Here is a 16384-nt window from a genome sequence, read left to right as displayed (position 1 = left end):
ATAGATTTACCACTGAACTAGTACAGGTAGAACTTCTTTGAACGTCTTTGTGGAAGTAGTCCACTTTTGGAAACTCTTTTTACCGAGAGGGTGGTCAACATATACGCAGGCACATGAGCCTGGCTGACAGGAGCAACAGAGAAACAAGGGAAAGAATGCAGAATGCAGACGGGCGCATCGGGCTTTGACAAATACTGCGTCGGTAGAGATACTGGCCCTCTGAGAGAAATGAGGGGGGGTTGGAGTATGATTAAGGCCTCAGTCACCTAGCCTCTTGGGGATGCCAGTCAACAGGCAGCCTGTGTGTGTGCTTGTGTGTGCACAAACACTCATATGCACACTGGTTCAACAGCTGTGTTTGGACACCGCATCCTAGTCTGTGACCTCACCCACTACAGACCTTCATAAACGTACACCCAACTAAACAATTCTTTTTTTCTTTTTACCGTTTATGCTTTCCTCTGCTTCCTCACCTAAAGGAAAAAGATTCCAATTCTGGCTTAATAACGTACACCTTTGTCATCCTAATGATTGAACCTAACTTCCATCCATCCTTTTTCTATGCCGCTTATCCTCATTAGGGTCGCGGGTATACTGGAGCCTATCCCAGCTGACTTCGGGCGAGCGGTGGGGTACACCCTGGACTGGTCGCCAGCCAATCACAGGGCACATATAGACAAACAACCATTCACACTCACATTCATACCTATGGGCAATTTAGAGTCTCCAATTAACCTAACATGCATGTTTTTGGAATGTGGGAGGAAACCGCAGAAAACCACGCATGCACGGGGAGAACATGCAAACTCCACACAGAGATGCCCAATGGAGATTTGAACCCAGATCTTTCCGATCTCATGACAGTGCGGCCAACATGCTAACCACTAGGCCACCGTGCGGCCGAACCTAACTTGTCTAAATAATTTACAGCTTGGGAAACAACCTGTCATCTATAAATCAGTTAATACTCCCACATGCTTTTCTACACTTAATTCATTGCACTGGAGGACAAAGGAACCTCCAAAGTCAAACACCTTGTTAGTTGTACAAACTGGAGTTCAACACATATTTATGGGGAAAATATGCCAGACAAAATATATTGCAGACAGTTGATGCCCTCATGAAGCCATCTTCACCACCTGGAGCAACGACCTCCTTGTCTCCAACAGTCTCCACTAACTTCATAACTGAGTCCTATTTTGAAAATTTTAGCTGTATTTTAGTTGGTTTTTTTTTAGCTATGGTCTTAAACTTTTGATCAGCTGATGAACAGCCTATTCAGTTTAATGGGAGTGTAGCGTGAACGAAGCATTTAAAGGCGCTGTATGTATTATGCTGCTAATACTAGGGATGCAAAAGAAAGGAATTAAAACAAATACAAGTTAAAATAAATAAATAGGAAATAAAATCTTCAGTATTTGTCCGGTTCCTTGATACCCTTGACAGCAATACATGATTCTCCGTGTTTAACTCGATGTGTGTTTTACAGTTGGCGCTCCGAGTGCCTTGAATTTTTCCCTGCTTCCTTAAGTCACAAGCTTTCTCTGTGACGTCAACGTTGCATTGACAGATGCTCATCGATGTAGACTTTTGTTCCTTTCACCTTGCTTCTCTGCTTCAGCAATGCCTTTGAATATGGTTGTGTACATTCAATAATTATTGCGTATGACTTTTCAAATCAAGTGCTTAACTAGACATCTGGCATGATTGATGGAATGTTGACAGTTTGCCAAAGGCCATTGAAAAGATGCGGGAAGATGCGGGAACACGGTCCCAAGTGTGTTTTTGTCAAGTCAAAAGCGCTCCCTCTATCTTCAGTGGCTCATATCCAACACCAAAGAAGTGTCTAAACTGGGAAGATATCCTTGTCTCTCTGCATCCCACAACCTCACTAGTAGTTTATGGTTAGAGGATGTCAGTCTAGATTTCTCTTTCACATGTCTGTCATTGTCATATTTTTGTTCACAGTGCCTGAATGTTCCCAGCCTGTAATTTATCCCTAAAAAAGATTACTTTTATTTCAGACAAATATATAATCTTTTGTCTTAACGAAATGATGAGACGAGTTATTCTGTAGCATCATCGTCTTTTGCAGATGGCCCTTGGTTTTAACCAATACCTTGGTTGTGAACCTCTGTGACCTTGCCAGTCGAAGGCAAAAGGTCAGCACCCTCCGGTTGCTTGTCTTCATTTTCCTAAAAGCCCCAGCACAATAAAAGGTTTACAGCGACTTCTTTGTCCCATTATCCTTTGTCTTCATGCAGACGCTCAGTGCTTTCAGTGCTGCTCCCTGCCTGATAGAAAACACATTTTTCTCCACAACACTACTGCCGTGTTGGCAGCCAGACACTCAGCCCCGGAATTAGGCAGCAATTTCTTGGGGTGTAGCAGAGGAAGAGAAACACCAATGGCACGCTCTTCAGGATTTTTTTTTTTGCACAATTTAAAACATCTGAACTAATCTTCCTTATCTCTTTCTGTATTCCCAATTTTATCTACAGACTACATAAAAGAGAATATTCATCTGTGAGAATAAATGTGATGAGGAAGAATTTCACCTCCCTGTTGTTCAGTTGACAGACAGCACTGCAGGTGTGTGAGGGCTTTGGGGGCAGCTGGCTCTGTTTGCATGACCTGTCCCAATTTCCTCTGTCTCTCACTCACTGAAACATGAGCTTGAGTGTTTTTTATGCAGGTTCCAACCAACTCTGTCCTTTTGTGTGGTTTCTATCAGCAAAAACGATTAGGCTAAGCAGATTTCTACTGCATTTCGGGGGGGCGCTGTCCCTATTCATACATTTTTTCCCCAGGACATGTCTGTCTCAGCTGACTTTGAGTGAAAGGTGGACACCCCGGACTGATGGCGAGTAACTTACAAGGCCTAATAGCATATCATATTATTTAAAGTCTAAAAAGCCAAATACAAGCGCAAAGGTAAGCTCTTGCTTGCTTACATCATGTATTCATCTCAGAAATAGCACCTGATGGGTCACGTGATTAACTAGTTGTAACTGCACATACAGTAAACTGTAATAATGTCTACTCGGGTTACTCTAAGGTTAGTCCGTGTTGATATGCATATCAGTTTAAAGTTATCATTAGACCTGATAGATGTGCTTCTCCAACTGGTCTTGCTTTTTAAATGTCACATTTAGAATCAAACTTTAGCTAGCTAAAAGGCACTTCCACATACACTTGCAACAGAATTGCTCTGATTTTTATTTCTGATCATGTCACATGTTGAGTGGGCACTTGAAGCTCAGAAGAAATCATTGCCCTGAAGCATAGTAACAACAAACTGGCAAATGCCAGCTGCTCACACTATTTTATTACCATGGCAACCTGTGCAGACACACCAGAGAAAGGAACCAGCGCTGATAGGGCTGAACTAAGGAAATTATTCCAAAGCAGCAATATAAGGATGATGAGACCAATGAATTTGTCACATTATCTTTGCAATCCCAACACAGTTAAACTGCACATTTTGGAGTGGCCTTTTATTTTGGTCAACCTAAGACGCACCTGCGCAACAATCATGCTGTCTAATCAGCATCTCGATAGGATGCACTTGTAAGATTAAAAATTATGATTTATGATCTACGGCCGTAATCCACGGAAAGATGAAACTTGAACTCTGAACCCCCGACGTCACCTCCGCCACTTGCTCTGCTCCCCTAAGAAACACATTTATATCAACACACATGAGCATGAGACTGATTTATATCGTATTATGTCTAATATATTGGGTTATACGAGTGTACAGGTGACTATAGGTGTGTTAGTTCATGTCTAGAGGGCTATAAACCCTATTTAGAACATTGTAAACATTTTTTCTACGCTCTTACTGTGAAAATATTTGTTTTATAAATAAGAAATCCTACTTCACGGAAATTCACTTATCACAGGGCGGGTCTGGAACCAATCAACCGCAATACATGAGAGATTACTGTACAAAGAAACACTTTCAGCTCATGAAAAATGGGACCAAAATCAAAAGTGTTGCGTTTATATTTTTGTTGAGCGTGTATAAACCTGAAAGTGCCAACAATCTTTGTCAGTGATTAAGTGACATGAAGCCTGCGGTTGTCAAATAAAGAAGCAAACTGAGAAAAGCATCATTTATAGTAAAGAAACTTCTTGTTACTGAAGTTTAGCTTCCAATTGAATGTGAACAGTTTACACAAGAAAGGCAGTTTATGTCATATCCACTGTGCAACTGTGACATTGGCTTTTCAGACAGAAGGTCATCAGAATGACAGCTCCACCGGGTCATTCGTTCCTTCCCTACTGCTCTCACACTTTTATCTCAAAGACTGAGCAGCCTTTGCAAACATTCTGTAAATTCCTTAACAGAAGGTCCATCTGGTGAGAGTCATGAGAACTTGGCATTCCCCTACACCACATATCGCTGCAAAATCTACTTTAATGGCTCGTAACACTACGTTTATTTTTGTTGTTTAATGTTTTTGCAAGCATTTATTGACACTGGCATCTGTGTTGCTGTGTTGAGTGCATGATTGGTTGTCTTAGGAGCATCTTGTTAAATTGAACATTGCTGGTTTACGAGGACACCGGGTGGCCTCTGTGTTCCTTTCTTGCAAATTTGACAAAGTCATTGTGAGGCGCTGACATAAAGTCAGGGGAGCAGGTGTCAGCTTGGAAGTTAAAACCCTGCCCATACATTTTGTGGTTGTAATTCATTTAATTTATTAATACACTGATCTTGACTTCTTCAAAAACATGTTACTTCATGTGAGTTTGCATGTTCTCCTCATATATGTGTGGGTTTTCTTCCCATTTCCCACAAATGTGGAATTAATTATAGACTTTAAATTGTCCACTGGTGTGAATATGAGTGTGAATGGTCGTTTGTATATACAGTATGTGTCCTGTGATTGGTTGAGTGCAGCTCACCTCTCACAGGAACTCAGCTGGGATAGGCTCCCTAATGAGGACAAGCAGTACAGTAAATCAAATAGATGGATGGGTGTTGCTTTATGTTTTTATTTCTAATATAAAACATCACACATTGGCCTTGCATGTAAAGAAGACTGAATTCTATTTGTTTTAAAACGGAGTATGCCAACACCTGGATTGAAGGCCAAGGGGAGAAAATTGATGAAGATTCTAAGGACCCATGACAGGGGCCCCAAATACCTGATTGCAACCTTGTTTAAGGCTCAAACTTGAGTGCAAATCACATAGTGAGAGAAGACCGGAAGTCGTGAGGAGGTTCGTTTGAATCCACAACGATTAGATGTGTCTCTTCTGTTCACAGGTATGGAATGGACTGCCTGATCCAATTTGAAGACTTTGCAAACATTAATGCTTTCCGCTTGCTGAGCAAGTACAGAAACATGTATTGCACATTCAACGATGACATCCAAGGTAGTTTAGGGCACACACACACACACACACACACACACACACACACACACTCTTTTGCCTCTTCATCGGTTTATTCAAACTGTAAATATTTATAGTATATAATATCCATTAGTGTATCTTTCAATATGTTTTATGTCTCCTGAAATGTGACTTCAAGTTAATTAGGTACACGTGCACAATCACATAAAATACAAAATGAGAATAACATGAGAGCATGCTTATATGCTGTGTGTTTTGGTTGTAGTTGCAGTCGTAAATGTACTGTACTAGAAAGACATGATGCAGTGCAGTTCTCCACCACTGCAAACTACAACCACAATGATAATAAGCATAAAGTGTCAATCAAAACACGGCATATCTTTGGAAAGGCAGGTTTCTAGACCGATCTTGTATTTGATGTCATTGGATTGTGCAGCTGTTCTGAATGTTGAAGGCTGGTGAGAGTATTTTGGAATGCTGTAGACCAGTGCTTTTCAAAGTCTGAAGTGGGCCACCCCTGGGAGGTGCAGCAGCTTAGGAAAAATAAAGAAAGGCATAATTTTGCAAACCTGAAAAGAAAGGATTAAAGATAAAATGAACAGATTTGCTATTCGGCATTGGTAGTTCTGGTGCTTCTTTAATAATTCTTAATGCTAGATACCACTAATAAGACATATTTATTTATTTTATTTCTATTTTAGGGTCATGTCTGTTATTAACTCCTGATGGTGCCCTGTAATTTCCCTCAGGCACTGCTGCAGTCGCGGTTGCAGGACTCCTGGCAGCCCTGCGCATCACCAAGAGTAAAATGTGTGACCACACAATAGTGTTTCAAGGTGCAGGGGAGGTGGGTGTGGCATTTAGTACTAACAACTACCACAAGTGTCAGTTACAATGCTGAGTGCAGACAGTCACACGCAGAATCTTGAAAGTCACTGATTTCTTTTTAAGTCAAGAAGCAATTAACCTATACTCTGTATGCATCTTTGTACAATCTTTGGTAAAGTCCTTCCTTCCTGCTGTCACGTTTGTCTCAGGCAGCGATGGGGATTGCTGAGCTGATCACAATGGCCATGGAGAAAGAAGGACTGAGTAAGGAAGACAGTTTGAAGAAGATCTGGATGGTTGATTCCAAAGGCCTCATCGTCAAGGTGTCTTTGTCTATTGAAATACACGCATCACACACATCCCACTGGCCATTTCAAAGGAACACATCCACAATTTGACATGAGCTCTGATACAAGAGCTGCCATAAGGCTCAGTTTTGGTTGACACTGTCAGAAAGGTATGAATGTCGTCAGGTTCTGTTAAGGATTGAGCTCCGGGTGCAGAGACGGAGGCAACGTGCGGATAAAGAGTCTTTAATTGAGCTTACACAGAGCAAAATGATGTCAAAAATCAGAGGTGGGAGAAAAGCAGCATTTTGCAAGTCTCAAGTAAGTCTCAAGTCTCCAGTCAAGTCTCAAGTCACGATAAGAGCTAAATAATATGAAAGGGGAAACTTAAAATCACCTTCATTTACACAAAAACATATTTGACTTTTCAAAATCATTGGTGAAACTTCGAGGATGGGACGCCTTCTTTAAGGAGACTTTGGATGTGAGATCAGCTTGATGGCGCTCCAGCAGGACCCCAGGCAGTTCGGGCTATCCACCTTAGACCTCCGACTGCCGCCGCCCCACCACACATCACATTGATCACATTGTGAGCCTCCATAACTCACCACACCCTACCAAGTGCCCGCCCCCCAAAGCTTTTTAAGGCGCCATCCCGGCGAGGCATTTTTTGTGGCATGTTTTGCAGGGTGTAAACCTTTTTAATTCACACACGGCAGCCATGCTTGTTTTGGCTTTGTGAAGGGAAAGTGGACGGGAGACGGTCTCTATAGGCTGGATGCTGCAACAGGGGTGGAGCTGATTGGCGTTATAAAGCAAGTATCGGCATAGGCCGATACCATGCTTTTTCACGGAAATTGTCCGATACTGATCTATAACATCCGTACCCTGTGTCATCGGTGTTGGTCTTCTTCAACATTTTCCGCATTCCAAAGGGTCGAGATCACCTGACGCAGGAAAAGGAGAGGTTTGCTCATGAACACCCGCCGATGAAAAGCCTGGAAGATGTGGTTCGCAAACTGAAACCTACAGCTCTCATTGGTAAGACGCAACATTTGATTCCTCAGGTTTGTCAAGTTGCCTTTTGGCTATTTGTTCACACTTTTAGGCGGATGATACAAGAGAAACATTCATAGTGAAAGGTTGTGACTTGGTGTTAATTGCATGAAATAGTGAATGAGAATAATGCACGCGATGGCACCTTCATTCAGGTGTTAGACAGAATGATGTAGAAAAAGGTGAATATATTGCTCACTGAGGTGTTTGTGCTTCAGGAGTGGCAGCTGTCGCTGGTGCCTTCTCTGAGCAGATCATCAGGGACATGGCGTCCTTCAATCAACACCCGATCATCTTTGCTCTAAGCAACCCGACCAGTAAAGCCGAATGCACCGCAGAGCAGTGTTACACATTCACAGAGGTATTGTGACAAAAACACATGTATCTTTTATAGATAATCATACAGGCCTTTCACTGTAGGGAAGGGGCATCTTTGCAAGCGGAAGTCCCTTTGATCCTGTGACCTTGCCTGATGGGAGGACATTCTACCCTGGTCAGGGAAACAACGCCTACATCTTCCCTGGCATTGGCCTTGGTGTCACCGCTTGCTCCATTTGTCACATCACTGAAGATATTTTTCTGGTTGTCGCAGAGGTAACGTTGGCATTAGAACACATACAAGTACATACAGTATACTGAACATTCACACATGCTGAGAACACCAAAGCAGCCTCGATTGCACTTCCTGTTAAAGAAAATAGTTCATTTCAAATATCAAAGATCCTTTCCAGTGTTTCCCACAGGACTGCAATATATTTGTGACAGTGCGTTAGATCATTGTCGAATTTGCATAATTGGCCATAACGCATGTGCGTGTAATTTTTATGGACGCTGTCAGAGACAAAAAGTGAGCAAACAACATGAAAAGCAAAACAAAGACGTTTAAAAATGAGGGGTTTCATGACATCTTGTGTCTTGCGAGATTACAACGAGATTGTTTCTCGTATGGAGAAAATGTGTCTTGCAAGAACAGAGCCGCCAGAAGCCAATCAGATTGCGAACTATGGCATTGCTCCTATGAATGATAATACAGTATATTATGGACGTGGCAGTGTGCAAGGAACCGCTCATTAAGTATAGATCTTGCAATCCAACCTACCTCAGTGTTCCCAGCTTCAGGGAGTGACGTGTGGCTGTTTTGCCGCCGCCGTTAAACAGCTGTCACCGTGTTTAGTGTCTAAGCAGAAGCTGTAGTCATTTTATTGATCAGAGATACTTAAGATTTGTTAGCACCTTTAATCACCGAGCGGTTCTATTTACGCTCATTTACATTTGGCTGAGCACCAATTGTACAAGCTCCAGCAATCACCGGTCCAGCTTCATAACACACCTCATACGTAGAGAGATTCATGTTGACATTTTAACGACATGGTTACTATATTTAGCGAGTAGGGTGAGCAGTAACAGTGAAAGTCAGGAAGTGTTTCTTGCTTGAAGTATCCGCCGTGCGTACCTCCAATTGTACGTAAGTACGGCCATGCAATTATTACACTTGTTTCTGAAAGCTGCATAAACCCCTCCACAATGCAGCCTCACCCTTGCAACCACAAACCAAGAAAGCAGACATTGGACACACTCCTCCACCGCCTGGCAAAGATTCTTCTTCCTGGCAAAATCAACGCTCGCCAAACACGGATGGGTGTCCAAAGCGTTAACCAAGGGCCATCTGTGGAACATGGCTCATTGCAGAAGTAAACAAAAACCCAGCAAAAATGGAAAAATAGAGCAAAAAGGCGTAATGTAACTACAAAAAACTAATAAATAATAAAAACACAAAAGATTTGTCTTTAAATTTGGCATATCCGCAACTTCAGAGTGAAAGATGACATATAAAAGGAAATATTGTCTTATTATGATATATTCCTATTTAGTATTATTAATATTATTATATATTATTATATATTAACAGTGGTTTATTTGGTTTCAAAAAATGTTGACAGTAAAATTGTTTAGCATCAATTTGTGGGACAATATAATATTTCAAAACGCACATGCATTTGTTTTGTGACTCGGTTAAATAAAGTGAAATAAATAAAATGTATTGTTTTTACAGCCATATTTTATCAGTGTACTTTTCAAAAAATGAATGTTAAAATCTCACCTCGTCTCTGCACCCAATCTTGTGGATTGTCTCTGCTGTCATGCTTTCATGTTGGAGTCTCCATAACTGTCCAATAAGACCAGAAAAAGTTGCTACATTTTGTTGCTTTTTAGAAAAATACAATCTAGAAGGGCCTGAATACCCACTAAAAATAGCGACAAACTAGCTGATTTGGCAACATCGATCCCTCCTGCTACGTCTTCTTGTTTTCTGGCCAGTTGTGTGTATTATACTGTGCAGAGTTGTAACGACACACTCCATTCACAGACAGGGCCTTTACAGTATAATATGTTGAGAACAGGTGTTTATTTGTGACGGGCCGCCACAAATAAATGAGTGTATGGGAAACACTGCTTTCTTTCAGGGCAGGAATAATAAAAAATAGAGGCTTTAAAAAGATATCACATATCGATATCATAATAGCATAACATTAAAATGTGTGGACATTTCGCACAGGCTCTTGCTCACCTGGTGACAGAGAAGGACTTGGCAGAGGGAAGACTGTATCCTCCTCTCAGCTCCATTAGGGAGGTTTCACTCATGCTGGCAGTCAAGGTGAGCGCTCTGCTGGTGTACAGTAGATTTTCTCTGCCAGTTTAATCACACACAATAAAATGTGTTTGTTACAGATAGTGGAGTACGCCTACGAGCACAACATAGCCACACTTCGCCCTGAGCCATCCGACAAAGAAGCACACGTGCGATCACTCGTTTACACCACCGCCTATGATGACTTTAGTGCGGACTCGTACTGCTGGCCAGAGGGCAGCATGAGGCTCCAATCATGCAAGCTTTGATAAAGAGGGCCTCAGAGCAGTTCAAATTAACTACTGTCTTCCAAATCTATGGAAAGGACCTGTGTAGAATTGATTTTTACGATACTGTATTAGTGTGAATATTATGGTGACGCTGGAAGGAAAACAATTAGCTTTATTGATGCTTGATGCTGCATTCGAAGATGTTTTGGGCATTAAATTCCCTCCAGTGCTTTACAAGGCAGTTTAGTTCAGGTAAAGGAGTTTAATGTTAGGTGAAACAGATAACAGACGACTTCATAACTGAATTCCACACCAATGACTTTTGTCATTTTGGATCACTGCAACCACCAGCCAAAAAAAAATCACGCACTGGTTACATGGAATTGTACTACAATATCACTTCCTGACACAAGAACACTTGAAATAAAACAAAAAAATAGAGTTGACTGTTGTCTTTGTTCAATTCTTTGTACTATGCACATACAATATGATGTGGATTCTTTGAGCATGACAGTTCTCGTTTTCAAATGTACACTAAAAATGAGAGGACATTGATTTTTCAGAATTGCATAGCTAGGGCATGCTGGAAAAAACAAACTCCCAGGACGCGCACCCTGGACACGAATTTGTGTCATTGAATCACCTTGAAGGTTAAGAATGCCTGTTTAATTCATGGCGCCATGTGGAGAACGAGTTGAGCCGTGGAGGTATGCTTCTCTCTAGAGGTCGACGTATGCCATTGCAGTTTTAAAATTGCTTCTTGCAGCTTTCACTGGTGTATACTGTTGTTTCATCTTGGCTTTAGTGCAAGAAAGAAATTTAAAAAAAATCATAAAATATATATTTATAATTTTGTTATAATGTACATTTATAAAGTATAAACTTAAATACCTAATATATTAATTCCCAACGATCGTAGTGAGGCTAAGTGGCATCAGAAAATGAATGAATGAATGACTATATTATCATTCTAACATATATACATATAAAATGTAACAAATAAATATATACAGTACATTACGTACTGGATGTAGTGGATTTTATTTTAGTGGAAAGATGACACATTCACAGTAATCACAGCACATGCACAAACATACCCTTTTAGTGTGTGTGCCCAGGGAGAAGATGGAGGAGCTTATGTTCATATTCTTATCTTATAGATATGTTAGATGGTGCCAATTTCTTTATCAAAATGTGCCAGTCTGGTCTGGATTACAGTAAAGATTATTTGACTTCAATGAATCAATCCCTGACCAGACAGTCCTCACCAGAGGCCTTGGCTGGCCCACTGATGCATTCCACTATGGGATCAATCGAGAGCCAGCTGGACCAGTCAGCATTCAGTGTTGAGCGTCAGGCCTCAGGCACGACTCGGTGAGACAAAACATTTGCATTACTCACTTTCCTTGTTTCTCCGTCCCTTCAAATAGCGCAAAACAGCCCCGGGCAGCCACCGCTCTCACATGTGGATCAATATGTCTCAATGTCAACACCATCCAGTTGTGCACTAACTGTCTAGAACCGTCAACAGTAAATTGCAAGTCAGCATACTTTTCCAAAAAAAATACACCTAAAGTTCACTTTATTTAGTTAATTTAGAAGAACTGCATGAAACACACTTTAAATTCCATTTTTTTCAAAATATAAGAACACCAGCAGCGGCTAGCGTATTAGTTACCAGTAGTGGTTTAAAAGAACAGATTGTACCAAAAAAAAAAGTCAATATTTTTTACAACAACCAATTAAACTACAGAACTCAAATTGTTTAAATTTTTTGTTGGGCCCAAATAAAATCACAGGTGTCCATGGCTGTCATTCACCGCTGCCTGGTGCACATGTACATGTGTGTAGCGTGTGCTCATACACAAACAGTCTCAGAGAAGAGACGGACAATTTGGAGTTATCGTGTGGTTATGATAGGCTATACATTCAATGACAGATAAAGTTAGTAGTTAAACTTTGCCAAATTGCTATCATTAGCGGACAACAAACAAAACTAGTGCGCATGCGTGTGTTTCATTACCTTACGTACTCGAAGCAGGAAGAGGTGGGATATAATGCTAGCGGCAAATTTGAATGTTGGCACCCTCTAGGCCACTGGAGGAACCCGCTGCATACCGTACTCTGCATACTCCAGACCAAAATTGGTTGGAGTTGACAAAAAAAATCAACCAAACAAGAAAAATTTAATTTTGAGAATTTTAAAATATCTTAATATCATAAAAACATGATCTTATCCCCCCAAAATAAGAACAATACATTGTTTCAAGAGTAACAAGCAAAGTTGTCTAACAGAGTAACAAAATTGCAATTGGTTGGCCACCAGTCCAGAATGTACCCCACCTCCTGTCCGAAAACAGCTGGGATAGGCTCCAGCATACCAGCAACCCTAGTGAGGACACACGGTACAGAACATGGATGGATGGAGTAACAAAATAAGATATTTAAAAGATATTTGGGCTTGTTTCGAAGATATTGCAAAGCACGACAAGCATTTCAGCTTATTGTAACAGATACTAATAAAAAAGTCTTAAATTATTTAATGCAAATAATCTCCAATCACAACAAGTCAGGTTTCTTATTTCAGTTGTGATATTATTTTGACTTTTCTAAGTAATATGAGTACATTTAAGATATTAAGGTAAGCAAATCGGTCTAACATAAAACCTACTTTGTTAAAGTGATAAGAATGATTATTCCATTGCGTTGCTCTTTACTCGTGTTTTCCTGTCGCATGCAAGGTTTTACTATAGGAAACCACATTTTGGCACATGGCCTTGCTGTTGATCCATTCATGAACATCTCTCTGTCATCACCTTGAAGCTCTTCCTGGCACCTCTCTTGTCACAGACAGGCTGGCTGACTGTGAGCCACATCCTGACATTCTTTTGACCTTGTTTACACTCTCACATTAAAAATGGCACCTTGCTAGGACCTTGTGATCAGTGCCAATCAACAAAGGCCCAGAGGGAATGCCGCCAGTGTGAGTCTGTCTGCCCATCCTCCCTGTCGTCTGACATAAAGCCCACATCGACCTTAGCACCAACTCTCATCCAGCTTGTCCAACCCCAACTATTGTATGGTCCTTGTTGTTTTTTCATATAATCACTATTGTATTGTCCGTGCATGGTGCATATATTGCTAGGAATATTGTGTGTATTCAATAGATCACTGTTGTATGATGCACGTGGTGATGTAGCAAAAGCTACTGTATGTTTTAACATGTGGAAATACGGATGACTGTCCAATTGCCTGAACTCGTGCAGAGAATAAGGAAAATTATGATAAAGACCAGCAGAGGTCGCTCTAATATGCAAAAATCATTTAAATTCAAACTTGCATCATATCCAGGCTATTGTATCCAATTATGAGCGGCATAGGAAATGGGTGGACGTATCCAGTTACAACTATTATACACATGTACTTCATTAACTTAACACTGTTGAGAATGTAGCACCCACTTGTGTTTAGTCATTTCATTTTCGTTCTAAAACATTTTTGGGAGGAACTAAAAAGTTCATTCAATTGAATAACTTTGCTGCCTCATTTTTTAACACCCATATAGTCACCTTTACACTCGTATTACACAATATAGTAGACATAATAAGGATAAATAAGCCATTTAAGACATAAATAAGACATAAATAACTTGGCATGGTTTACGGTCTCAATTGTTCCTGCGATCAAGTCTGGTGATTGTGTGTCTCACTGGACATTAAAGTAACATTCCTGACACCTCGTGACGGGTGTAGAGAACTACGTCAACATCTTTGAATGCCTAATATTCGTAGTTTCGTAATAAAGGAGTGTGATGAGTGGAAGACCGTCTTTAATACGCCACTGGATCAGTTCCAATACTTGGTAATGCTATTTGCACCCACTGTTTTTAAAAATCCCATCAACGACGTTAACGGATATGATTAATTGTTTCTGCTTCGTGTACCTTGACGACATTCTCATTTTTTGTATAGCAACCTCCAGGAGCATACCGGTCATGTCCGTGTCATCCTCCTGCTGGAGAACCGGCTTTAAGTTAAGGAAGAGAAGTGTGAATTCCACTCTCCTTCAGTCTCGTTTCTGGGGTTCATCGTGGAAAAGGGCAAATTGAGAGCCGATCCTGCCAAGGTTCAGGCAGTGGTCGATTAGCCTTCTCCTTCTACAAAGAAGCACTTGCAGAGCTTCTTGGGGTTCGCCAATTTCTATATTGGTGCTTCATTTGCAACTTCAGCAGCAAGGCCGCACCTTTTACAAGGCTTACATCCACAAAAATACATTTTGTGTGGACCCCAGAGGCTGCTTTTACCTTGCTTAAAAGATTATTTACCAGCGCTCCTCAGTAGACCAGAAGCTTCACCCATGTCGTTCTTCTCGCGTCGAGGTCATTGGTCCTGCTGTGGGGCCATTGGTCTAAGGTGACGTGTCATCTGGACGTTAGGAGCATCCAGTTCGCTGTTGCACAGAGGTTTTTCAAGTCCGCCTTTGGCTATCAACCTCCTCTGTTTCCCTCCCAGGAAGCAGATGTGCCTGGTCCGTCCATCCACCTTCATCTCCAGCGTGCTCATCGTGTATGGAGGGACACCCGGGCTGCCATGTCCCCGGCCCATTATCGCCAACTGGTGAACTGTCACAGGCTTCCAGCTCCAGCTAGTATTCTGGCCACTAGACGTCCATAATGACACAATACACAGATGAGACATGACATTACCTTACGTAATGTCAGCCATGGCATGTCAACATGAGTGAAAACAATTCTCACACTCTGTGTGGAAGTGGTAAGTTTTGGGCTTCTTACTTTGTCCTTCTTCCCCACTCCGTTTGAAACCCTTTCTTAAGTTTATAATAAATAAATTGGAGGCTAACTAGTTAGCTCAGTAGCATGCTAATGTTTAAAGTGGCAGCCGTCACTTGTGTCCCTGCAGTGATCCTGGAGCGTGCGCATGGCAATGTGGTGTAAACAAAAAATAATATGAGTGTAAAGATGACTATACAGGTGTTATTTATTAATATTTAATCCTACTTCAAATTCACTTATCACAGTTGGGTCTGGAACCAATTAACGGCGAGAAATGAGGGGCGACTCTATATACATCACAGCAAGGTAGGTCCGAATCTCTGAGTGGAGTTTGCATTTTCATCCTGTGCTTGGATGGATTTTCTAAAAGGTCGCCTATTATCCCATTGTTTTTAATTACTTGATTAACTAAATGTCATGGGGAAACAAATCTTGTTCGTAGATGATGATAGCGCCTTTGTCCCTAGCTAGATGAGCCCGCCCCATGTATACGGCCACAACTCCATAGAAGAAAACAGTCCAAAAAAAGCAGGCTTCTCTACACATCTTAAAATAAAGCCTGGTGCATCAGTTTGTCACAGAGGTGGGATCTGTACATTTGAGGCGTAGCAACGTAGCTGTTGCTGTTAAAACGGGACTGTAATGTTAGCACTGTTGCCGACATAGCTGTCATTAGAATCATTAGACAAAATCTTTGCACCGTCCTCTGGCCTCCGCAGAGGCATACCGGCATACAAGGGAGTTTATGTACCAAGATCAGTCTGAGCAGGAACACCACCGACCAGGACTTGTGCGTGATGTCGCCATCACGGTGGACAGAATGAGCACTATCACCACAAAGCATTTCTGCACAGCACGTTTTTCCCATTCTGCAGCTCCCATACAGTAGATGATTGTAAGGGTAATTACTAGAGACGGCCCTGTTTCGCAGTTAGCAAGGACAGCACAGGTTTCAGCCTCCGAGGCAGTGATGAGTGCAGGTTTCCGACAGCCTGTTGTTTCTTGGGCGGGTACCACGCACGGATACCAAGCAGAAGCGCCAACGCCTCAACAACTTTTCCATAATTAGATGAGGCCTTGCGCTCGGTCTGGGGTTCTTTCCCTGAAATCTGACGTGACATGTGTGACCACGACCCAAAGTCGTGCTTAATTAATATTTGCTGCAATACATGGAGCACGGACATGATTCCCTGCA

At 41.5% G+C, this 16384-nt stretch overlaps 1 protein-coding gene across 2 annotated transcripts in view; it reads left to right on the top strand.

The window, feature by feature from the left end:
• The window catches only part of me1 (malic enzyme 1, NADP(+)-dependent, cytosolic), a 75021-nt gene extending 64192 nt beyond the window's left edge, over positions 1-10829 (top strand). For both annotated transcript variants that reach the window (XM_054782767.1, XM_054782766.1), the window contains 8 exons: positions 5279-5388; positions 6117-6214; positions 6405-6518; positions 7418-7523; positions 7757-7899; positions 7959-8132; positions 10096-10194; positions 10269-10829. In XM_054782767.1, coding sequence (XP_054638742.1) covers positions 5279-5388; positions 6117-6214; positions 6405-6518; positions 7418-7523; positions 7757-7899; positions 7959-8132; positions 10096-10194; positions 10269-10436 — 1012 coding nt within the window. In that variant the 3' untranslated portion in view covers positions 10437-10829. The remainder of the gene's footprint in view (positions 1-5278; positions 5389-6116; positions 6215-6404; positions 6519-7417; positions 7524-7756; positions 7900-7958; positions 8133-10095; positions 10195-10268) is intronic.
• Positions 10830-16384: the final 5555 nt, after the last annotated feature.

This window comes from Dunckerocampus dactyliophorus, chromosome 7 (assembly GCF_027744805.1).
Source record: "Dunckerocampus dactyliophorus isolate RoL2022-P2 chromosome 7, RoL_Ddac_1.1, whole genome shotgun sequence".
Taxonomy (NCBI): domain Eukaryota; kingdom Metazoa; phylum Chordata; class Actinopteri; order Syngnathiformes; family Syngnathidae; genus Dunckerocampus; species Dunckerocampus dactyliophorus.
Note: the sequence above shows the minus strand (reverse complement) of the source record. Positions and strands in the feature narration are given on the sequence as shown.